This window comes from Zonotrichia albicollis, chromosome 13 (genome assembly GCF_047830755.1).
Source record: "Zonotrichia albicollis isolate bZonAlb1 chromosome 13, bZonAlb1.hap1, whole genome shotgun sequence".
Classification (NCBI taxonomy): domain Eukaryota; kingdom Metazoa; phylum Chordata; class Aves; order Passeriformes; family Passerellidae; genus Zonotrichia; species Zonotrichia albicollis.
In genome coordinates this window covers 1295737-1317754 of record NC_133831.1, presented here as the reverse complement: position 1 = coordinate 1317754, position 22018 = coordinate 1295737, and the positions used below count along the sequence as shown (strand labels likewise).

The 22018-nt window shown below is 63.3% G+C and overlaps 4 protein-coding genes across 5 annotated transcripts in view; 1 reads left to right on the top strand and 3 right to left on the bottom strand.

Moving 5' to 3' along the window:
* Window positions 1-446: 446 nt before the first annotated feature.
* On the bottom strand, window positions 447-1873 carry SPATA2L (spermatogenesis associated 2 like). Its single transcript, XM_074551244.1, has 2 exons — window positions 1343-1873; window positions 447-1265 (listed from the first exon to the last, which is right to left on the bottom strand). The coding sequence occupies exons 1-2, from the start codon at window positions 1871-1873 to the stop codon at window positions 447-449; spliced, it is 1350 nt and encodes a 449-aa protein (XP_074407345.1).
* On the bottom strand, window positions 1554-6219 carry VPS9D1 (VPS9 domain containing 1). The gene is made up of 16 exons (XM_074550690.1): window positions 5993-6219; window positions 5493-5565; window positions 5316-5408; window positions 5056-5218; window positions 4644-4755; window positions 4459-4521; window positions 4247-4299; window positions 4081-4168; window positions 3880-3965; window positions 3330-3790; window positions 3114-3243; window positions 2842-3035; window positions 2686-2767; window positions 2470-2574; window positions 2090-2201; window positions 1554-1691 (listed from the first exon to the last, which is right to left on the bottom strand). The coding sequence occupies exons 1-15, from the start codon at window positions 6107-6109 to the stop codon at window positions 2126-2128; spliced, it is 1896 nt and encodes a 631-aa protein (XP_074406791.1). The 5' UTR covers window positions 6110-6219; the 3' UTR covers window positions 1554-1691; window positions 2090-2125.
* Window positions 6220-6246: 27 nt separating this feature from the next.
* On the top strand, window positions 6247-14438 carry ZNF276 (zinc finger protein 276). The gene is made up of 11 exons (XM_074550691.1): window positions 6247-6391; window positions 7525-7834; window positions 7966-8018; window positions 8677-9153; window positions 9986-10064; window positions 11049-11129; window positions 11427-11537; window positions 11612-11687; window positions 12428-12545; window positions 12774-12873; window positions 13766-14438. Exons 1-11 carry the CDS (start codon window positions 6247-6249, stop codon window positions 14049-14051), a joined length of 1836 nt encoding a protein of 611 aa, XP_074406792.1. The 3' UTR covers window positions 14052-14438.
* A 122-nt stretch (window positions 14439-14560) lies between these two features.
* Window positions 14561-22018, bottom strand: part of FANCA (FA complementation group A) — a 35205-nt gene continuing 27747 nt past the window's right edge. For both annotated transcript variants that reach the window (XM_074550678.1, XM_074550679.1), the window contains exons 34-43: window positions 21529-21588; window positions 20754-20858; window positions 20017-20129; window positions 19325-19460; window positions 18171-18233; window positions 16948-17053; window positions 16498-16573; window positions 16035-16176; window positions 15401-15490; window positions 14561-14739 (exon numbers count right to left, since the gene is read on the bottom strand). In XM_074550678.1, coding sequence (XP_074406779.1) covers window positions 14632-14739; window positions 15401-15490; window positions 16035-16176; window positions 16498-16573; window positions 16948-17053; window positions 18171-18233; window positions 19325-19460; window positions 20017-20129; window positions 20754-20858; window positions 21529-21588 — 999 coding nt within the window. In that variant the 3' untranslated portion in view covers window positions 14561-14631. The remainder of the gene's footprint in view (window positions 14740-15400; window positions 15491-16034; window positions 16177-16497; window positions 16574-16947; window positions 17054-18170; window positions 18234-19324; window positions 19461-20016; window positions 20130-20753; window positions 20859-21528; window positions 21589-22018) is intronic.

Below are 22018 nucleotides of genomic sequence, written 5' to 3'. Positions count from 1 at the left end.
TCAATGTTTGGTGCTAGCAGGAGTGGGAGAAGCTGTGGGGACAGGCATAACTCCATGACAGCTCAGGTTCTGTCCCCCTTTAAGAGGATCCTGGTCCCCACTCTCAGGGAGGCAGGAGCTGCTCCTGCAGGGTGCTGTGCTGTCAGGTATCACTGCACCCCTGCACCAGGCACCTTGCTCCCCCTCACCAGGACAGAACACCTCATGCTGAGGCAGCCACTTTACTGATGCACAGAATAATTTACAGCAGCAGTGCCCGGGCTGGAGCAGGGCCTGGCACCACTGTCTCAGGGGCTGACGAGTCCAGGTCCTTGTGCCAGGCAGCAGGGCCATGTCAGGAGCAGGGCACAGAGCCCTGGGCCAGCAGCATGTCCAGCTCTGGGCACTGTCTCAGGAATGGGGCACAGAGCCCCGGGCCAGCAGCGTGTCCAGCTCTGGGCACTGTGTCAGGAGCGGGGCACAGAGCCCCGGGCCAGCAGCATGTCCAGCTCGCTGCGCTGCAGCCACAGGCGCTGCTGCCGCTCCCCGTGCAGCTCCTGCCCGCGGTGGTGGCTGCGGCAGGCGCGGCCCAGGGCGCAGCCGCCCCCGTGCAGCTGCCGGCAGGTGCTGCAGCAGTACGAGGGCAGCATGCCCCGCTGCAGGCACGAGTGCAGCTGGTAGCAGGGCAGCTCTGGCGTGGCCTGGGGGGAATCCCGGGGCTCCCCCAGCACCTGGGGACTTCTGCCGGTCCCCACCAGCTCTGGCTGCGGGAACAGGTGAGAGGAGGTGTCCGGATCGGCGCTGCCCACAGGCTCTGGCCCCAACGTGCTGTCGCAGCGGCCCCAGCCCCTCGTGAGCACATCCTGAGGGTCCCTCCACAGCGCTGGGGGGGCTGTGTCCTTGCTGCCCGTGTCCTCAGGGCTGTCTGGCCTCTCCTGGTAGAGATCCACGCTGTCACCACAGTCGGGAGCCGCCCTGTGCCGTGTCCCCAGGTCCTGCAGCGTCTCCAGGTATCCCTTGGCACCCCCGGCCCGGTGCCGTGCCTCCAGCAGCTCCTCGGCGCGGGGCTGTCGCAGCTGCAGCGCCAGCTCTGCCAGGATCTCGCACTCCAGGCGGCAGGCCAGGAAGCCGACAGCGGCGGCGATCAGCGCGGGCCCCGGGGGCAGCCGGCCCACGGCCAGGCGGTGCCGCTCCCGCCGCTCGTAGCCCAACCGGCCCAAACTCCGCAGCAGGTCGGCTTCGGGGAGCGCCGGGCGCAGCAGGTGCACGTAGGCGCCGGAGAAGGTCTGCAAGGAGAGCGGGGAGCGTGGCTGGAGGTGTCTGGGTACCCCCACACCATCCCCTCGCCACCTCGGGGCCTCACCGGGATGCTGCCGAACTCCCGGCGCCACGGGAACAGGTAGAGGTTGACGGCCGCCAGCTCCAGCAGCCGGAAGGCGCCGGCCAGGCCTCGCAGCGCCAGCCCGGGGTCGGGGTGGTCCCGCAGCCCCCGGGCCAGCAGTGCCAGGGCGTCCTCGTGCAGCGCCTCCAGCAGCGCCGGCTCCTGCTGCAGCCGCTGCCGCAGCCGCTCCGCCACGGCGGGGCCGGGGCAGGTCCCGGCGGGGCCGAGCTCCCGCTGCAGAGAGCGGCGGTATTCCCGGTGGAACTCCTGCCGCAATTCCTGCCCGAAGTCCTGCCGCTGCTCCTGCCGCAGCGCCGAGCCTGCACACATCCTGCGGGCACAGCAGCGTGAGACCCCTCCCCGGTACCCCGGGATCCCCTCCCGAACCTGTGAGGATCCCCCGCCAAAGCCTCGGATGCGGAACTCCGCTCCCCCGAGGCCTCCCGGGCACCTCCCTGCTTCCATTCTCCTCGGTGTCACTCCCCGGCTCTGGTTCCTCCCGCTTCCTCCCATCGAGGGCTCCCGGTGTTCCCAGCCGGCCCCGGTTCCGCCCCGGTCCCGGTTCCCCGCACCTGTCGGTCCCAGCCGCTCGCGCTCCCGCCCCGCTCCCCTTCCGTGCGCACCGGGCCGGAACGCACGTGCTGCCCGTAGCTCCGCCCCGGGGCGGGGCCGCGCCCGCGCCACAGCGCCCCCTGCCGGGCGGGAGGACCCGCGGAGCGGCCGCAGCACCTGCCCGGGGTCTGGGGGTCCCGCGCTGCCCCCTCCTCACTGCAGCGACTCCACGTAGGACAGGGCGCTCTGCAGGGACGTCAGGCAGTACCCCTCCTCCCCGATCAGGTACCTGTGCCACAGCCATCGCACTGTCACCACCGGGACACCGCCACGGGCACCGCAGCATCATGGCTGGGACGCTGCCGTGACCAGGACACGACCACGGGCAATGCAGCATCATGGCTGGGACACTGCCATGACCCAGGACACCATCACACCCACTTCCCCTCAGCCCTGCTGCTATTCTGACCCACTCCCCACCCTCACAGCCCCATCCCAGGAGGGTGCTGGTTTCCTGAGCCCAGGGGTTCATGCATGCCCAGCACCCTGGCACGTACCCCTCATGGATGAACTCCTCCAGGGCCGCACACTCGGAGAGCAGCTGGGGCAGCCCGGTCTGCAGCACCACGTAGGACAGGATGGGCAGCAGGTCATCTGCCCCGCTGTGACAACAGGGGCCATCAGCTGTGCTGGCCACAGGGACTGGCACCCCAACACCGCACTGGGCACAGGCCCCACACCCGCCCCTCACTCCCCATGGTTCCTGCACTCACATGGCGGCCGTGGCGAGGCTCCGGCCGTCCCGGGAGCCGCAGTACTCCTCGGCACACTCGCAGATGCCACGCAGGGCCCGCACTGTAGCACAGGGCGGGCGTCAGGGCCGCTGCCGCCACCCCGGGCCCGCGCCCCACGCCCCCAGCGCCGCTCACCGATGCACTCCAGCTTCCTGCGGGGACAGCTCTCCAGCGCCATCAGCCGCAGGTCCTGCACGGCCGAGGCGTACGCGGGGCGGCCGGGCCCGGGCGGGAAGAGGCGCGAGGCCAGCCCCATGTCGGCGGGGCCGGCGTGCCGGTGCCGCTCCATGCTGCGTGCCAGGGCCGCCTCACGGGGCTGCTGCACGGTCCTGCGGGCACGGAGGTGACGGGGAGAGGGGCAGGAAGGGGTCAGTGGGTCATAGAACCCCTAAAGAGGGTCGTGGTACCTGTAGAGGGCCAGGAGCGGGGCCCACAGCGGGGGGAAGAAAGCCTCCTCCAGGCAGGCCAGGCACTGGTCCTTGCCGGCGGCGGTGCCGAGCCCCTCGAAGGCCAGCAGAGTCAGAGCCAGCAGCCTGTCTGGGAAGGGTGAGACACGCAGCACGCTGGGACCCCCGTCCTACCCACACTGGGATCCTGCTCCCGCTCCCTCGGCAGTCCCTCACCAATGGCGTTGTGGATGTCTCTCACGACGCCCTTCAGCAGCTCCGGCAGCGCCGCGTCCTGCCCGGAGCTGGCCGGGGGCTCTGCGGGGGCCCAGCCCTCGGGGGATGCCAGGAACCGCTCCAGGTCCTCGAAGGAGCTCTCCCGGGGGGGCTCGGGGGGCTCTGCGGGCCCCGCGGCGCCGCTGTCGGCGAGGGGGGTGCTGGAGTGGCTGTGCCGCAGCGCGGCCGGGCCGTGCTCGGGCACCGAGAACATGCAGTGCAGGCTGCGGGACGCTCGGAGCCGGCGGCCCCCGGGCTCGGCGGGCAGCGAGGAGCCCCCGGCGTCCAGCGACAGGAAGGACAAGGCCGAGGGGGAGCCGGGGGAGGCGTCGGCGGGGCCGCGGCTGACGGCGGGGTAGAGGCGGGCGTACACCGCGCACTGCAGCCGCCGCAGCAGCTGCGAGATGGGGTGCTCGGGGCAGCTGCGGGCACAGGGAGGGGATGGGCAGGGGGCACCGGCAGCAGCCGCAGCCCCCTCGCTCTGGCAGGGCCGTGCCCACCCCTGCAGTACCTCAGGAGACAGGAGAAGAGCCCTGACACCACGGAGAGATCCGCCGGGCTCCGCTTCAGCTGCGCCTTCCACTGCCTTGGCCAGTCCTGGGGAGTGTCCAGGGATGGTCATGGGGATGGTACAGCACCCTGCCCCACAGCACAGCCTCCTGCCCCATGGCACAGCCTCCAGCCCTGCCAGCAGCCCCTGGCACACACTCACATGGTCCTGCTCATACTCAAGGATGGCAGCGTAGAGTGCTCGCTGCTCCTGCTCCTCGGGGGTGAGTGCCACGCTGCTGGAGAACCTCCTGGGGACGGCCCGGGCCAGTGAGGGCACTGCTGGGTGTCCCCAGAGCTCAGAGTCCCGCAGTGACATCCCCACTCACCGGTTGGCCGCCTCCTGCAGCCGCAGCCGCCGCTCTTCCATCTTGCGCTGCAGCTGGGCCAGGCACAGTTAAGGGCCCAGAGCCACCAGCGTGCTCACCCACTGCCCTTTGCCCCCCTCCATCCCCCAGCTGGGACCCCAGAGGCCTGCGTGGGGTGGGTGACAGCCAGGACAGGGCAGAGGCTCTTGGAGCAATCCCACTGGGAAGGATACAGTCTCCTCCCGGGCCTTGGCGATCACCAGGTTCTCCATCATCTGCCGCTGCAGGGACAGCGTCTGCGGAGCAGGAGGGGAGTTGGGAATATCCACCCACACCTCATGGACACCAGTGGGGAGCAGGGGTCCCCCAGGGACCCTCTCCCTGTCCAGCTCCCAGCTCCTCCCCAGCCCCCACTTGCCAGGGATGTTTTCTGCACAGCCTGGTTTGGGTTCAGCCGCGCCACCCGTGCCTCGTAGGCCGCCTTCAGCTTCTGGTTCTGCAGGGAGGCCTCCTCCAGCGGGGTCAGCTCCCTGTAGGAATGGCCTCAGCACTCGCCACAGGGCACAGGACACGTGCCAGGACCACATCCTGCTCGTGACCCCACAGGCGGGGGCACAGGGCCACCGCCAGTCCTTGTGTGGCAGTTCTTGTCAGACCCCGTGTCCCAAACCCCTCGTGTTTGAACCCCCCATGTTCTACCCGCTGTGTTTGAGTCTCCCACGTCCCCGCCCTGTATCCCAGCCCACATCAGCCCCCATCCTCCACCACTCTGTGTCCCAGCCCCGTGACCGTGCCCCATGTTCTATCTCCCAGCTCCAAGCCCCCCGTACTTCCGAGCGCTCTGTGCCTCGGCGATCTGCAGCTTCTGAAAGATCTCCGGGGGCAGGAACGGCGAGAGCTTCCCCCCCTCGTCCGAGCAGACGCGGCGGTGCCTGGGGAGGGGCGCCGGGCCCCCGGCCCGCTCCTGTGCGGCCGCTTTCACCTGGGCTTTCCCTGGGGAAGGGGCAGGACAGGCGGGCTGTGCCCCACCACCGGCCTGGCCCTGCAGAGCACCCGGCTCCCCAAAACAGGACCCGCACCCCTCACTCACCCAGCACCGCCGCGATGGATTTCACCCTCTCCAGGCACTGCTCCGCCAGCTTCAGCAGTTTGGGGGTGTCAGGGGTGACCCCCTCGCTGTTCTCTGTGGGGAGGGCGTGCTGAGGGCACTGCAGGGCCTGCACCCACCGCCCTGGTTCGGCGGGGGGCACACGGGGTCCTGCCCTACCTGTCCCTGCCGCCTCCTCCTGCAGGGCCTGGGCGATCAGCGTGATGCTCTTCAGGTACTCCACGTACGCCTCCTGCCAAGGCGGGGGCTGAGCAGGGACCCGGGCAGGGGAGCTCGGGAACCCCCCCGGCCTCGGGGGACCGCAGCTCCGGCTCCCAGCGGGATACAGGGCAGCCCGGGGATGCGGGGACAGCGGGGTGTGAGTCCAGGGTCGCGGGGGGAGCCCCGAGATGCGGGTGAGCCCCGGGATGCCGGATGAGACCGGGGGTGCTGCCCCGGGGATAGGGGTGAGGCCGAGGGACGAAGCCGAAGGATGCGGGGGAAGCCCAGGGATGCAGGAGAAGCCGGGGATGCGCGGGGAGCCCCGGGATGCAGGAGAAGCCGCAGATGCAGCCCCGGGGATGGGGGTTGAGCTCGGGGGTGCGGGGGGAGCCCCGGGGGTGCAGTCCCGGCGCTGCGGCCGAACCCGGGGGTCCCTCCCCGGCCGTGCCCGCGCTCACCCTGGTCCGGCCGGCGCTGTCCATGCCCAGGGCGCCGCTCGCCGCCCTCATGGCTCCCTGCAGGCCGCGGCCCCCCCGGCCCGGCGCGGGCCCCTCGGCGCCCCCCGGCGCGGCCATGGCCGCGGGGCCGCCCGGAACGGCGCGCTGGGGCCGCGGGCCCGCCCGGAGCGCGGCGGGACGGACCGGGCGCGGCGGGTCCCCCCGGCCGGCGGGGGCGCTGCGGGCGGGCGGAGCCGCCGGGCCCGGCGGGGACGATGAAGCGCGATCGGCGCGGGCGGTTCCTGGCGGCCCCGGGCGGCCCCCGGGCCCCCCCCGCGCCCCGCCGGACCCCCGGCACGGCCGCCCGCGGCTCCGAGCCCGCCGAGCCCCCCGCGGCCGCCGCCTGCGCACCGGAGGCAGGTGAGGCCCGAGCGCGGGGACCGGGGCGGGGGGAGCGGGGGCACGGCCGGAGCCGTTTCCCCGGGGCCGGAACCGCCGCGGGGGCACGGGCGGGACCGGCCGCCACCGGCACGGGCTGCGAGCACCGGGTACGGGCGGGGCTCGGTGTGGCGGGGCTCCCTCCGTACGGCCGGGTCAGAGCCCCCGTCCCGGGGCTCGGTGCCGAGCGGGCGGCAGGTCAGAATTTGCCCGTTTGTGTGGAGTTTCTGCCCCCTGAAACACGGAACATCCCGGTGCCGGTAACGGCAAGGTAAGGAGCAATTCGGCACACGGGGAGAGCGGGGACTTCTCCCGCTATCTCGGGGTGCTCTGCCGCTGCCTGCTCCGGTTTGGCGGTGACCGGGACCCTCCCTCCGTCACGGTTTGAGCGTGCTCGGGACCCTCCCGCCATCCCGGTTTGGGGGTGCCTGGGACCCTCCCTCCATCCCGGTTTGGGGTGGCCGATACCCGGGTGTGCTGCAGCTGGGGCAGGAGATAAGCGGGATCTCCAACGGCTCCGGTGGGTGCTGGGACACCGGCGTTGCCCCGGGCCCGCGGCTGGCATGCGGGGCACGCTCTAACGGGGGGTTCAGACCCCCGGGAGGTGCTGCCCTGTCCCACCACCCTGTCCCAGCCGTCCTGGCAGCCCGCTCCCACCCCAGGGTTCAGAGCACGGCTGGGTTGGATCAGGGCTGGGAGGGGGCCGTGCTCGGGATTCCCATCATACCTGGAATGCAGCAGAGGGATGGAGATCATCTCACAGAGTGGGAATGGCACAGGTGACGCTGCTGGGGAGCTGAGGGATGGGACAGCCAGCGCTGGGGCAGCCAAGGGACACAATGCCAGCTGTAAATCCTTGGGAGATGAACACCCAGGAACAGCTGCTGGAACCAAGGCATGGCATTGGCAGAGTCCTGGGAACCCCACAGCGCAGAGCAGGCTCTGCCGCTGGCACAGTGGGGCCAGAAGGGCTGATTTTGGGTCAGCTGCTGTTCTTTTCCTGCCTGGATCTCCCGTGCTTTGCTGAAGGCAGGGCTAGGGCGGCAGCTGGGATGGAGGGGAGGGGAACACCTCGATGCCACCTCTCAGCAGCCGCGTTTGCTCCTCCCGGGCAGGAATCGGCCGAGCGCTGAGCACCGGCTACTGCCGCCTGTGCCACGGCAAGTTCTCCTCGCGGAGCCTGCGGCATGCCTTCGGCAAGGTGCCCGTGCTGGGCGAGAGCTCGGAGAAGCAGCGCCGCGTGGACCAGGTGTTCTTCGCCGACTTCCAGCGCCTGGTGGGCGTGGCGGTGCGCCAGGACCCCGCGCTGCCCCAGTTCGTGTGCAAGAAATGCCATGCCCAGTTCTACAAGTGCCGCAGCGTGCTCCGCGCCTTCATCCAGAGGGTGAACGCCTCGCCCACGGGCCACGCCAAGGCCAAAGGAAAGTACGTGGCCTTCCTCACCTCACGGGAGCAGTGCTGTGCTCTGCTCCCCTGTGCTGCCCCGTGTTTCCCCGTGCTGCCCCATGGTCCCTCCGTGACCCCCAAACCCCACTGTGCCCCTCTGGTTTTTGCAGGAGCAGCGGGGTCCAGGCACAGCCGGGTATGGAAGGAGGTGCCTCCTGCCTGGGTGAGTGCCCACCCTCTTTTTCTTTCTGCCCCAGCACCTGCAAAGGGCTGGGATGATGGGTGGTGGGAAATGACCATGTTTAGGGGGTTTTGGTGTCCTTTGACACAGCTGGTTAAGGTTCTCCTTCCTCCCTTTGGCTGCTCAGGGCTATCTTCACCTTCCTGAGCAGGGCCAGACAGGCAGAGACTCACCTGGGGATGGAAAGAGCAGACAGAGCAGATTTGGGTGGCAGTGCCAGTCCTGTCCTAGCTGGTGTTGGACACTGGTGACAACTGGAAATATGCAATACCCTTTTAGCTGTGAATGATGGAGGGAGGTGGTGCAGCCACTGTCCCTGGAGGTGTTTAGGGAAAAACTGGATGGAGGTGTTTAAGGAAAGACTCAGTGCTCTGGTGTGGCTGACAGGGTGCTGTTTGGTCATGGGTTGGACTCGGTGATCTCAAGGGTTGTTTCCATCCTCAGTGGTTCTGTGAGGAAATAGGAGCAGGCGCTGGCACTGCCCCGGTGAATGAAATGAAATTTCGGGAAGGGAAACGGGGTGGTTCCCACCTGCCTTGTGGGACACCCCTGGGAGGGGGAGCAGCTCCACATCCCCGTGTGCCCGGGCCTGACTGCGCTGCCCCTCCTCTCCTCTCCCCTCCCCTCCCCTCCCCGGCAGTGGAGCTGATCACGTCCAGCCCGCAGTGCCTGCACAGCCTGGTGCGCTGGGCGCACGCTCACGCCGGGGGCTGCGCCTCGGTGCCGGCGCTGCGCAGCGTGCTCTCCTCCGAGTACTGCGGGGTGCTCCGCGCCTCCTGGGGCTGCGCCGACGGCCACGACTACGTCATGGACACGGGCTCGGACTGTGGCTCCGCGCTGCTCGACACCGCCGCCGCCCTCAGGTGTGACTGGGGCAAGGGCCCGGCGCAGCAGCGCCTGACTGACAACGGGGCCGAGGCTGTTGCTGCCCCCAGAGCCCAGCAGGCTGCAGCAAGGACAGCTCCTGGCCAGCAGCCCCCCAGCACGGGGAGCACGGGGTGTGTGGAGAAGGAGCCCACGCAGGACAGGGATCCGTCTCCCTCGCGGCTGGACGGCAACACCTCCGTCCGGGAGCAGGCCCTGCCGCAGCCCATCTCCCCTCTGAGCACTGCCACAGGTAAGGGATTTGCTTCCTGAGCTCTGCTCTGGCCTCAGGGGAAGGAAAGGGAGCTGGAGAGGTGGCCCAGGGAGTGACAAGGGGCTGGGCCCTCTCCTTGGAGACTGCTGTTCCTCAAGGAGAGCACAGATCCTTCTGGGAAGGGCTCAGAGATTGGCCTCTGATTGAGGAGGAGGATGCTGAGCTGTCCAGAAGGGACAGGGGAATACAGGGTCATACTCCTGTCCCTGCCTGCTGTTCCCATTCTGATGGAGGGGAGACCCTGCTGCCAGGCTCTTCCTGGGGACATGGAATGGTCACTGGTTCCTCTCAGCACCCTGTTTGCCAGATGTTTCCTTTGGCTTGATCCTGAAGCTGGGTTTCCCTGCTGTGCAGCAGCTGATGCTGAATCCCAGGAGGCCCTTCTGCCCCTAAAGGAAAACTGCTGGGTGGGTTTGGGCTGGGTGCACTGCCCCAAACACCACTAACAGAAGTGAAGAATTAACACCCATTTTGAGTTCCAGAAGTGGGGCCGTGTTTAGCTCCAGCACCCACAGGAGATGTCAGCTGCTGGACACAAGACTGGCAGCTGGGGACAATTCCCTCAGTTACAGGTGTCACAGGAGGAACCAAGAGCTGCTCCTGGGAGCTGCAGGGTCAGGGTGGAGCTCAGGGAGAGCCGTTTCTGGGCAGAGGGGACAGTTTGATTCAGACAATCACTGATTGCCACGGAGCACATGTTCCCTACGGTGTGACCAGCGAGTGCAGCCAGAGCAGTCAGCTCCTCCTTGGCCACCAGGGCTCTGCTGCTTTTCCTTGTAACCCACCGTGTTCTCCTTCCTTCCTTCCCTAGGCCAGTTGAGTGGGAAGCAGGTTCTGTCTGCAACGTCGGATGAGCGGGTAAAAGACGAGTTCAGTGACCTTTCTGAGGGGTGAGAGAAGAGTGGGTTTAACACAGCCTAAATGTCTTCTTTGCCAGTGGGAACCCCCAGCCCGGAGAGCTCTTTCTCCACCAGCACCAGGGGCTCAGAGCCGTGGCTCTGCCACCACAGAGCTCATGGCACTGGGGCTCTGAGCTCCCTCCTGTGCTCTGGGGGTTTGCACACACGTGTGCTCCGTGTTTGTGGGCTGCTCCCAGCAATCCTGGCCCTGCTTGTCCCCTCTCTGCTGGGGAAGGAGCAGGAGCTGCTGTGGGAGAGCAGTGGGAGCGGGAATGCAGGCACGGGGTGGCACGTGGAGAAACCACCACTCTGTTTGCTTTAACTGGGAAATGGGAGAGGGAGGGACCTGGCAGCTCTGCAGTCCGTTGTGAGCGAGGATTTGGCTCAGTCCAACACAGGGGTTTGGAATGGGGCTGTAAATACAGGAATCCAGGCATTACCAGTCTAAAGGGCCAAGTGCAGAGTGACTCCAGAGTCAGCTGAGCCTGTCTGCTGTCACATCAAAAGGGCCGCAAGGATTTATTGCCTATTTCCTGTCTTCAGGAATTAATTGCTTCTTGTATGGCTTAAGGCCTAAAAGGAGGGGAAAGGAAAGTCCAAATGTGGCTGTTCCATTTGAGGGAATGCAGAATGACCCGCAGCTTCATTAACCTGCGCCAGACAATTATGTGACATTCTTGCTCCACAAAATTCCTTTTCCCAGTAGAGGAAGCAGCAGCCACATCCCTCACCCATGAATAGATCCTTTCAGTAACAGCCGTTTTTTTGTTCTCCTGACAGTGGTTTGATTATTCTTGCAGAGATTTAGCCCTAAAAGGACCTGCTTTGGGTCCTTGCTGCGTTCACCGGCGCTGGGGAGAGGACGGGGAGGAGAACACGTGCCCTGGGGGAGATGGATGTGCTGGGAATGGGGAAGTGCTGGTGCTGAGGGTGAGCCCGAGGTCACCTTGGTAAAGGGCAGCTTCTCCCTCTCAGGGACTTCTTGAGTGACGATGAAAGCGAGAAGAGAAACGTGCAATCCTCAGACGACTCCTTCGAGCCTTACCCCGAGAAGAAGTAAGGGGCTCTCAGGGTGGGTGGGGGGCTGGTGCCCACCCCTGTGGGGCTGACATGCCTTTCCTTAGGGCTCTGTTCCTGCCTGGGGGTCACAGAGATGCCCCCAAGCTCCCCACTGGGTTAAACTGGCTGGGCCCTCGTCCCCAACCTGGCACAGCCACAGCCTGGCTCGTGTACCTGGGGCTGTGTGTGCTGCTGCTCTGCCAGGCCACAGCAGGTGTAACAGCTGGGGGCACTTTGGTGGTGGTCTAAAACCAAGATCAAGTCTTAAACCACTGTCCTGGTTCTTTCTTGGAGGGTTTCTGGCAAGAAAAGCGACAGTAAAGAAGCAAAGAAGGCGGAAGAGCCCAAAATAAGGAAGAAGCCGGGTCCTAAGCCAGGCTGGAAAAAAAAAATCAAATGTGAACGGTAAGGAGGGTCCCTCAGGGCTGGGCTGGGCTGCAGCCCCACAGCCACAACACCTCACACAGCTCTGCTTGCAGGGAGGAGCTGCCCACCATCTACAAGTGTCCTTACCAGGGCTGCACTGCTGTCTACAGAGGGGCTGATGGCATGAAGGTGAGCTCGGGCTCTGCTCCTGCCCCACCCTGGTGACTCCCAGCACTCTGCAGCCACTTACATTGAGCAGAGGATCCCTGATGGGTTGAATTCCCCACCCTGCTCTGCAGGAGGCAGTGAACCACTAAAAGCAGCTTGCTGGGAGTCCTGGAGCCTTTTCCAGGCTCTGGCTCTCCTGTTTCTCCTGTCCTGGAGCCTCTTCCAAGCTCTGGCTCTCCTGGTTCTCCTGTCCTGGAGCCTTTTCCAGGCTCTGGCTCTCCCTGTTTCTCCTGTCCTGGAGCCTTTTCCAAGCTCTGGCTCTCCTGTTTCTCCTGTCCTGGAGCCTTTTCCAGGCTCTGGCTCTCCCTGTTTCTCCTGTCCTGGAGCCTTTTCCAGGCTCTGGCTCTCTCTATTTCTCCTGTCCTGGAGCCTTTTCCAGGCTCTGGTTCTCCTGTTTCTCCTGTCCTGGAGCCTTTTCCAGGCTCTGGCTCTCCCTGGTTCTCCTGTCCTGGAGCCTTTTCCAGGCTCTGGCTCTCCTGTTTCTCCTGTCCTGGAGCCTTTTCCAGGTTCTGGCTCTCCCTGTTTCTCCTGTCCTGGAGCCTGCCACTGGCTCACAGCAGGAACAGGCTGCCCTGTGTCCAGCTGCAGCCCCTGCTGCCAGGGCTGGATTGGGATGCAAACCCTGGGTTTGCACGTGGTGGTCTCAGTGTTTTTTGGGGATCAGGTTGTTCCCAGTCAGGAGCTCTGTCCTTGCTTTGCAGAAACACATCAAGGAGCACCACGAGGAGGTGCGGGAGCGGCCCTGCCCTCACCCTGGCTGCAACAAGGTGTTCATGATCGACCGGTACCTGCAGCGGCACGTCAAGCTCATCCACACAGGTGGGTGCCAGGGCACACACAGCCCTGGTGCCCTGCTGGGGGGTGCTGAGGCTCGGGGGGAAGGGGGCACGGGGCTCCCTGTGTGCCTGTGAACGTGGAGCAAGCTGTTGTGCAGGGGAGGGGCTCAGATTCACACAGGGAGCGTGGCAGCTGATGGGCAGGGCACATCCCAGGGTACAGTTCCGTCCCGGAGCTCAGCAGAGCCGTGACTCCCTGTTTGTGTGGCAGAGGTACGGAACTATATCTGTGATGAGTGCGGGCAGACCTTCAAGCAACGCAAACACCTCTCGGTCCATCAGATGCGGCACTCGGGAGCGAAGCCCCTGCAGTAAGTGATGATTCCAGGGGGGATAGAGGAGGCAGTCACTGGCCCTGGCACGGAAATCCTGGGGTGCAAACCCTGCCTGGAGCTGGCAGCATTCTGCCTGGATCGCTTTAAATGGAATGAATGAGGGCAGGGTCATGGAGCACCTCTGCTGTGAGGAAAGGCTCAGAGTGCTGGGTGTGTTCAGGCTGGAGAAGATTCCAGGGAGACCTTAGAGCCCCTTGCAGGGCCTAAAGGGGCTCCAGGAGAAAACTGGAGAGGGATTTGGGACAAAGTCCTGGAGTAACAGGTCAAGGGGCAATGGCTTCCCACTGCCAAAGGACAGGGTTAAATGGGATATTGGAAAGATGCTCTCTCCTGTGAGGATGGTGAGGCCCTGACACAGGTTGTGGACTCCCCATCCCTGGAAGTGTTCAAGGCCAGGCTGGACAAGGCTTGGAGCAGCCTGGGATAGTGGAAGCTGTGGGGGATGTGGATAGTGGCAGGGGGTGGGATGGGATGTGCTTTAAGGTCCCTTCCCACCCAAACCACCCCAGGATTCAGTGATTTAATGAAGTGTCCATTCCCAGCCCCTGCTCCAGCCCCAGCCCTGCTGGCTGAGGGGGCAGCAGCAGGCTCAGTGTCCATTCCCAGCCCCTGTCCTGGCTGAGGGGGCAGCAGCAGGCTCAGTGTCCATTCCCAGCCCCTCTCCTGGCTGGGGGGACAGCAGCAGGCTCAGTGTCCATTCCCAGCCCCAGCCCCTGTCCTGGCTGGGGGGGCAGCAGCAGGCTCAGTGTCCATTCCCAGCCCCTCTCCTGGCTGAGGGGGCAGCAGCAGGCTCAGTGTCCATTCCCAGCCCCAGCCCCTGCCCTGGCTGGGGGCACAGCAGGCTGTGCTGAGCCCCTGTGCCCCGCAGGTGTGAGATCTGCGGGTTCCAGTGCCGCCAGCGCGCCTCCCTCAAGTACCACATGACCAAGCACAAAGCGGAGGCCGAGCTGGAGTTCGCGTGCGACCAGTGCGGGAAGCGCTTCGAGAAGGCGCACAACCTCAACGTGCACATGTCCATGGTGCACCCCCTGACCCAGGCTCAGGACAAGGGCAAGGCGCTGGAGCCGGAGCCCCTGGTGCTCCTCACTGCTGCAGGGACTGCGCAGGGCCAGGCGGTGAAGCCAGAAGTGACTGCGGAGCCCGAGCCCACCTGAGGGCGCAGGAGCCACCCCAGCCTGGGCCATCCCAGCCCGGCCCCGTAGGAGCCATCCGGCACCGGAGATTTTTAATCTACGTTTTAGTCTCCCAAAGAACTCGGTGGAATTAGCTTCAGCTTGCTCAGAAAGGCTTGTTCTCATGCAGTGATTGCCATGCTCACGTCTGACTCAGCAGTGTTGTACTCTAACCCCGGGGAGGGACGCTGGCGGCACCGCCGTGTCCCCCAGCCCCACACACACCTTGTGCAAACCAAGTTGGCCACAACTGCCCCCTGCCTGCACAGAGGTGACCCTGGGGGCTCCAGGGGGACAGAGGACAGTGGGACAACTTCAAGGAGACATTTTGTTTTGGAAAAGAAGAAGGAAAAAAAAAAAACCAACAAACCAACATCATAATTATGAGTCCCAAAGCAAGTCTAAACTGAAAATTTGTAACCTACTTTTTATTGTAACAAGAGCTTCATGGTTATGCTTGTAATAAATTATTTACAAAGTAATTTGAAAAAAAAAAAATGGCCCAGGTGAGAAAGGTGGCTCCTTGTGTCAGGTGTGAGGTGTTGGGCTGAGTGTCCATTCCTCAGAACAGTTCCAGCTCCTCCTCCAGCTCCACGTCCTCAGCAGGCCGGCAGAAGTGCCGAAGGGTAGCTGCCAGCTCGGGGTCCAGTTCTTCACAGGTGCTGAGGAGCTGGGGAAGGGCAGGGAGCCAGGTTAGAGCTGCTCCAGCTTCCCCAAGGCCAGTTCCAGCAGCACCGGGGCCTTTTGCTGCCTTCTCAGCCAAGCACAGGCAGAGGAGGGGGAAACTCCACTCATGGCCGTGGCTGTGCCTGACAATTCCCTTGGACCGAGCAGGAACGGCCACAGGAGGGCAGGGCTGGATGTGCTGGGAGCGGTGGAGGATGTGGAGGAGGAGGCCATGGCACGGCTGGGCACCAGGGGTGCCCCTGCTCCCAGGTGAGACAGAGCAGCACAAAGCATGTCCAGGTGAGTCAGAGCAGCACTGGGCACCCCCAGGTGGGTCAGGGGGGCACAGAGCATCCCCAGGTGGGTCAGGGGGGCACAGAGCATCCCCAGGTGGGTCAGGGGGGCACTGAGCATCCCCAGGTGAGACAGAGCATCCCCAGGTGGGTCAGAGCAGCACGGGATGTCCCCAGGTGGGTCAGGAGAGCAGGGAACACCCCCAGGTGGGTCAGGGGGGCACAGAGCATCCCCAGGTGGGTCAGAGCAGCATGGGCTCGGCACAGGTCGGGGATCAGTGCCCGGGGAGCTGCAGCAGCACTCCCAGCTCACACTGGCAGCAAAGGGGAGCACTGCTCCTACCGGCTGGATAAGGGGAACACGGCTCATACCGGCTGGATGTTGCCAAGGCTCCGGGCGGGGCAGTGGGGGATGGCTCCCAGCAGGAACTGCCGGGCTGCAGAGATCAGCTCCAGGGGATCCTGCAGGACACAAGAGTGACAGTGTGGGCAAAATATCACCCTCAGTTCAGTCCCTGCTCCAGAAGAGAAGCAGAAGCCACAGCCCTGTTGGGACCCCCCAGCCGAGGCTGTCCCAGCTCAGAGGGCAGGGGGGGTTTGGGGTTTGGGAGCAGCCCTGGCAGTTCTCTCTGTCCCAGGGGATGAGGAACCTGCAGGAGCACGGGAAGGTGGGAATGAGAGATGCTGCAAGTGCTGCTGCAGGGAAGAGCTGAAGAACATGATCAGTTACAAGAGGTTTTGAGCTGGAGAGGGGTGGATTTAGACTGGGTATTTGGAATAAATGTTTCTGTGAGAGGCCCTGGCCCAGGTGCCCAGAGCAGCTGTGGCTGTCCCTTCCCTGGCAGTGCCCAAGGCCAGGTTGGATGGGGTTTGGAGCACCCTGGGACAGTGGAAGGTGCCCCTGCCCAGGGCAGGGGGTGGAACAGGCTGAGGTTTAAGGTGATTTCCAGCCCAATCCATTCTGGGAGTTTATGACAGGAGAATAAAGAGTCCAGGCTTTGCTTACATGCTCAGTGGGGTCCTGATCAGACTGTGGCAGGACTTGCCCTTCCACAAAGAGCTGCAGCAGCTGGATGTACATCTGGAGAGCCACGCTGAGGAAGGTGGGCTCCTGCTGGAGCAGCTCCTGCTGGAAGCCGGGGGTGAGGCTGGAGGGGTCACACACGGGCTCTGTTAGCTCTGGGGCCGTGGCACACACAGCTGCTGCTTTGCCATGTCTGACTGAGTGCCGTGGCATCCCAGGAGGCAAAGGCAGCTCCCAGACCTCGTGTTTGGAGCACAGGGCTGAAGGGACACTGCTGGCACAGCTCTTTGGCAAGAGCTCCAGGGCTCCTCAAACAGCACCGAGCCTGACGAGGCTCTCTGTGCCTCAGGGAAGGGCTGACTGTGCTCACCCACAGGCCAGCAGTGCTGGCACCCCTGTGCCAGCTGCTGTGGGTGCCAGCCATGCCCCATGCCCCTCCCAGTACCTGTAGAAGGCCAGGGGCAGGAGCCGCGTGTGCCGCTGCGAAGCCGCTCTGTGCAGGACGTGGAAGCTCCCGGGGGCTGCAGGGACAGGAGGAGCACTGAGGGGACAGCAGGGACACCGAGACCTTCAGAGAGCCCCCCCTCACCCCTCCTGGCCCTGCAGCAGCACAGGGGCTGCACAGCTGCCTTCCAGGCCGCAATAAATGCAGGTGGTGCTCAGGGGTGGTGACAGCAAGAGAAGGAAATTGTCCCCTCAGGCTTTTTCTGCCTGACAGACTGAGTTCAGGCACTCCTGACCATCAGCTGGGACTGCCACGCTCTGGGACAGGGGCAGGATGCTCTCAGCTTTCACACAAGGGGTTTTTGTGCAGCTTCCAAGGGCCCAGCAGCCCCTTCTGCCAGGGACACCCCAAGGCAAGGATGTCCCTGCAGCCCCTGGGGACAGGACTCACCTCCCTCTGCTGACTGGAAGAGCAGGGGCCAGGCCGTGCCCCTCCCTCGCAGGCACTGCAGGATCTGCAGGGACCATTCCAGAGAGGTCTGGAAATCCACTCCTTCCTGGGAGTCACACAGGAGAGCTCTCCTTGCTCCTGGGCCGTGCTTGCATCAGAGCAGGGAGGAGCCCCCACAAGGGGCTGCACATGAAGGGCTCTGCCAAAGGACCCCAGGAGTTCACCCCAAATCTTCCCCTCACCTGCAGCCTGGGTTCCCCCAGGGAATTGGGCACCAGAGCAAGGCAGTGCCCTCCTCACCAAGGGCTGAGAGAGGGCAAAGCTGCACCATGGAATGGTTTGGGTTGGAAGGGAGCTTAAAGATGATCCAATCCCACCCTTCTGCCATGGCAGGGCCACCTTCCACCAGCCCAGGCTGCTGCAAGCCCCATCCAAGCTGGATTAGCCAAGAGACCACTGCACATCCTGCACCCACCCCATGGAGCAGCCCCTGTCCCCCCTGACCTCTCTAGTGCCATGTCCTGGGGTTATTGTGGGGTTTGTTTTCATTACTCATTTCAGTGCATTAACCCCAGCTCTGCCTGCCCAGGGTGTTTCTCTCCTCCCTGGCTCTTCCCCCAGGCTCTCCCAAGGGCAGACTGAGACCAGGTGGTTCCTTGTGCCTGAATCTGCTCCCTGAGCCCCTCTGGGAGGTGACTCCCCAAATGGCTGCACTCCACAGCTGAGGTGACACACAGGGACAGAACCAAGCCTCCACAGGCAGCTCTGCATCCTGCATCTGCATCCTCTGTCATCTCTGCTCCTTCACAGACAGCATCAAACCATTTGGAAACTGCTGCTCCTCCTTCCTGGGCAGCCCTTCTGCCATGCAGTCTGAGGAAAAGCCTCATCTGACAGATGTGAGATCTGCACAGAGGCTGAGTGAGACACCAGGCTCCTGCACTACCTGGGAGGTGAAAAGTCTGAACAGCAAACTGGAAATAATAAATCAGCCAGGAGCAGGAATAAAAGCAGTGGAAGGGGAGATAACGTCAGGGAGAGAGGGAAAGGCAGGTTTAATCTGATGGGAACAGAAGGGCTTTCAGCAGCCTTGTCTGGGGTGCTGCTGATCCCTTCCTCCGGGCAGAACCAGCTCCCAGCCTTCCCACAAAGCATTTTTGGGCAGCATACCACGCTGATGAGACACATCCAGTGCCAGCAGAGTTCCCTGGGGCTGAGCTCACCTTTGGTGCTATTCTGGCTGAGATGAGATCCAGCAGTGAGAAGAACAGCAGAGCAACCAGGAGCTGCAAGGAAAAGAGGCTGCCTGTGAGTTGTGATGGTGACTTGGAACTCGGGGAATTTCAACATTTCACCTTCCAGGTGCCTTCCCAGCCTGATGGAGCACAGACCCCAGGTACCCCCAGCCCTCCCATGGCTCTCACTGCCCCTGGCAGGAACTCAATTCACCCTGCAGGGATTCTGAGGTGGGAGCTGCAGTTATTCCCTGTGTGCTCTCAGTGACACCAGGTCCTGGCTGGCACCTTCTGCCTCCAGCCCAGCACAATCCCACAGAGAGAGGAGCTGCTGCCTGCAGCAAGGAAACCTCCAGAGCAAGCCTGAGGTTCTGCTTCAGCACTGTCACCTGTGTCCCTCTGGCACAGGGACACTGCCAAGGCTGAGCTCTGACCCTGGCTCTTCCCTGGCAATCAGCAGCCCAGCTTCCTCCTCAGCAGAGCCCTCCAGAGAATTCCCCTTCCAAAGAATTCCCCGCACTGAGGTGACGGCCTGAGCCACCTCCTGCCCCACACCTGGGCAAACCCTCAGGAAATCTCTGTCTGGGAATCCCAGCACAACTTCCCAGAGCCCCAAAACGCCTGCACTGCTGTCTCACAAAATCCTGCATCTCCTCAACTTCCCAGCCAAGAGCTAAAACCCACAAGGACTGCTCCTGTTGGAGGGAGAGGCAATCCTGGCACCATGGACTGAGCTCTCCCTCTCTGCAGGGCTCTGTCCAGCTCCAGTTTCCAAAGCAGCTGTTGAACAACCTCCACAGCCCTCCCAGGAGCCAGAGCCTGAGGTAAAAGTTGAAGCTTGGAACAACTTTGCCTCGAGGATAAGAATTTAGCACCTGGCAATTTACAGGCACTTTTATCAACTATCCAGCAGCAAGAATTCCCAGCAGGGGTTACCAGGGGTGCAGCACTAACTCAGGACAGCTCCTCTGAGCCAGAGACCTCCCGTTTGTGGCTTTCAGGTGCGGAGGGATGAAATGAGAGCAGAGGGATGGATGGATGATGGATGGATGGATGGATGGATGGATGGATGGATGGATGGATGGATGGATGGATGGATGGATGGATGGATGGATGGATGGATGGAGCCCCCCCAGCCTTGCCTGCTCTGCCCCAGGGCCCAGCCTGTGCAGTGCCTCTGTCCCTCGGGGTGAGTGCTGCAGCAGGGCCCCGTGCAGGAAGGCAGCTGAGAGCCAGGGCGGGTCAGAGGCAGGGAAAGCTGCTCCTGAGCAGAGGAACCTGCAAACAGAACAAACGTGGCATGGGATTGCAGGAAAAAATGGGGAAAATCCTGCTGGGAATGAGGAGGAAATCGGGGACTTGGGTAAAGGTGCAAATTGTGACTGGGACAAGAAGATAAATCATTCTCTCAGTTTTGGTGAATGATGCTACATGGAGACAGCTGTAAAAAAGCCAAATCTAGAAGCAGACAGCAGCATTCTCCAATCCCTTTCATCAGCAGTGACTCCACACTACAGCAGCATGTGATCATCACCTGCCATAACCTGCCAGGAGATCCTTGCACAAATTCCCAATTCTGCAGAAAAGCTGCAGGGCACTGACAGTGTAGGGAGAGGCACAGGAGGAAGCAGCCAGGGAGCAGCTTCAGGAGCCCAGATCCCCAAATCCAGGCAGCAAAGGGGGGAGCACTGTGACCCACACCACACACAGGGCCAGACTGAGCCTGAGCCATCCTCACCCATTTGGAGCGAGAGGAGTCTGTCTGTCTGTCTGTCTGTCTGTCCCGGCAGCCTCAGCCCACGAGAGCAGCTCCTGCCCCATCCCTCACACCCACCTGGTGCCTGAGCTGTGCCAGCCCCTCAGCCTGGCCAGTTCTCCTGCAAGGGGACCCCCAAAGAGCCTCTTCCACTGGCAGCAAAGTGCTGGCTCCAGCCTCGGCCACCAGAGCTGGGGACACAGATGGGGACAGCAGCATTAGTGGGGGGCTCAGTGCTCACAGTCAGGTACAGCCAGGCACTCAGGCAAAGGGGATCTTCCCCTCTGCCCAGTGAAAGTGCCCAAGCTGTGCATGCACACATCAGAAATGGAGAAATTTCACATCCTGGAAACGCAGAGGGTCAGTTGTGACCATGCTCACACCACGGTGCCCCTGGGACTGCTCTGCAGGAACACCCAGAATCAAAGAGCTGCTCCACAGGGCAATGGCCAAGCTCAACACATGCACCAAAGCATGAATCCCTGTGGAAAACTGCACACAGGGATTTATTACACACAGGACAGGGAATAAAACCCGGGGTTTGGGGCAGTTTGGTTGCTTGGATGTAACAAACACCCCACACAGGGCATCAGAGACCAGGACAAACCTCCCAGCTCCACTCTGACCCAGCCCCTGGCAGCACCCAGGAGCCCAGGGCTGGGATCAGAGGTACCCAGAGCTCAAAACCACCCTGGAAACACAATTTCCAAAGGCTTTGGGAGGTTCTGTGGAATGTCACACAGGTGGATAGTGTTTACACCAGCTCCCTGAGCTGCATTTCCCCCAGACCAGAGCCCCACGATGAGCTCAGTCACCGCTGCAGAGAGGAGCACCACGGGACACTCGGTTTGACACGCGGCCAGAGCCTCGCTGACCCCTTCTGCTGCATCCTCACAGTCCAGGCTGGCACTCAGCAGGCCCTGCAGGGGGACAAGGGACACGATGGCTCCACACACCCCCGTGTGCTGCTCCAATCCATCGCTGAGCTGTGCAAACTAATCGGAGACAACTGTAGGGGTCAGCACGGCCCAGCAAAAGCGGCATCAGCCAGCGGCTCCTCCCCGCACGGCTTTGCTGCATTGTATTGAAATTCTGCTCCAGCACCGCCTCCTCCCGCCGCTCCCCCTCGCTCCCCTGGTTCCTGCTCCTCTGGGAATTAATCAGGAGTTCTCAAAAGGAGGGGGCCAAGGAGGAGAGCTCCTCTGCACCCCGTGTGCTGGGAGGAGAGCTCTGGCAGGGCCAGGGGGCAGAGGACAGGAGCAGCAAAGGAGGAAAGCTCTGTCAGGGCCAGGAGCAGCAAAGGAGGAAAGCTGTGACAGGGCCAGGAGCAGCAAAGGAGAGCCCCAGCAGGCCGAGGACAGGAGCAGCAAAGAAGGAAAGCTCTGACAGGGCCAGGAACACAGAACAGGAACAGCAAAGGAAAGCTCTGTCAGGATCAGGAGCACAGGACAGGAGCAGCAAAGGAAAGCTCTGTCAGGATCAGGAGCACAGGACAGCAGCAGCAAAGGAGGAAAGCTCTGTCAGGGCCAGGAGCAGCAAAGCAGAGCCCTGACAGGCCCAGCAGGCCGAGGACAGGAGCACATCACTCACCCTGAAGAAGTGAGCAGTGATGTCGAAGGAGAGCGCGTAGCCCCTGGAGCTGACGTTCTTCTGCAGGAACACAGGGGCAGGGAAACAAAATCAACAAAAACATCACTCCCTCCCTTTGGAACAGGATTTCCTGAGAGCATTTCGGGGCTCAGCCAGCACAGAGGAACCCCCTGGGACTGGGGACCATCAGCTGAGCTGGTGGGAGGTGGTTGGTGTGCAGGGCTGGCAGCCCCTGCCCCAGAGTGCAGCAGCAGATGGATCCAGTCCTGGGGGAACAGAGGATTCTGGCTGCTCAGGAGGGCCTGAAAGGGCAGCCAGGATGGATAAATAGAAATCAGCTCTCCTTGGAGCACAGAGCAGGCTCCTGAGGGACCTGCAAGCTGCAGGGATGCCCCTGGTGCTGCTCAGGAGGATGGGGAGGATCTCACTCTACAGCAAAACAGTTCAAGGCCCTGGCATGAGGGAGGGAAGGGAGAAGGGCTCGTGCTCA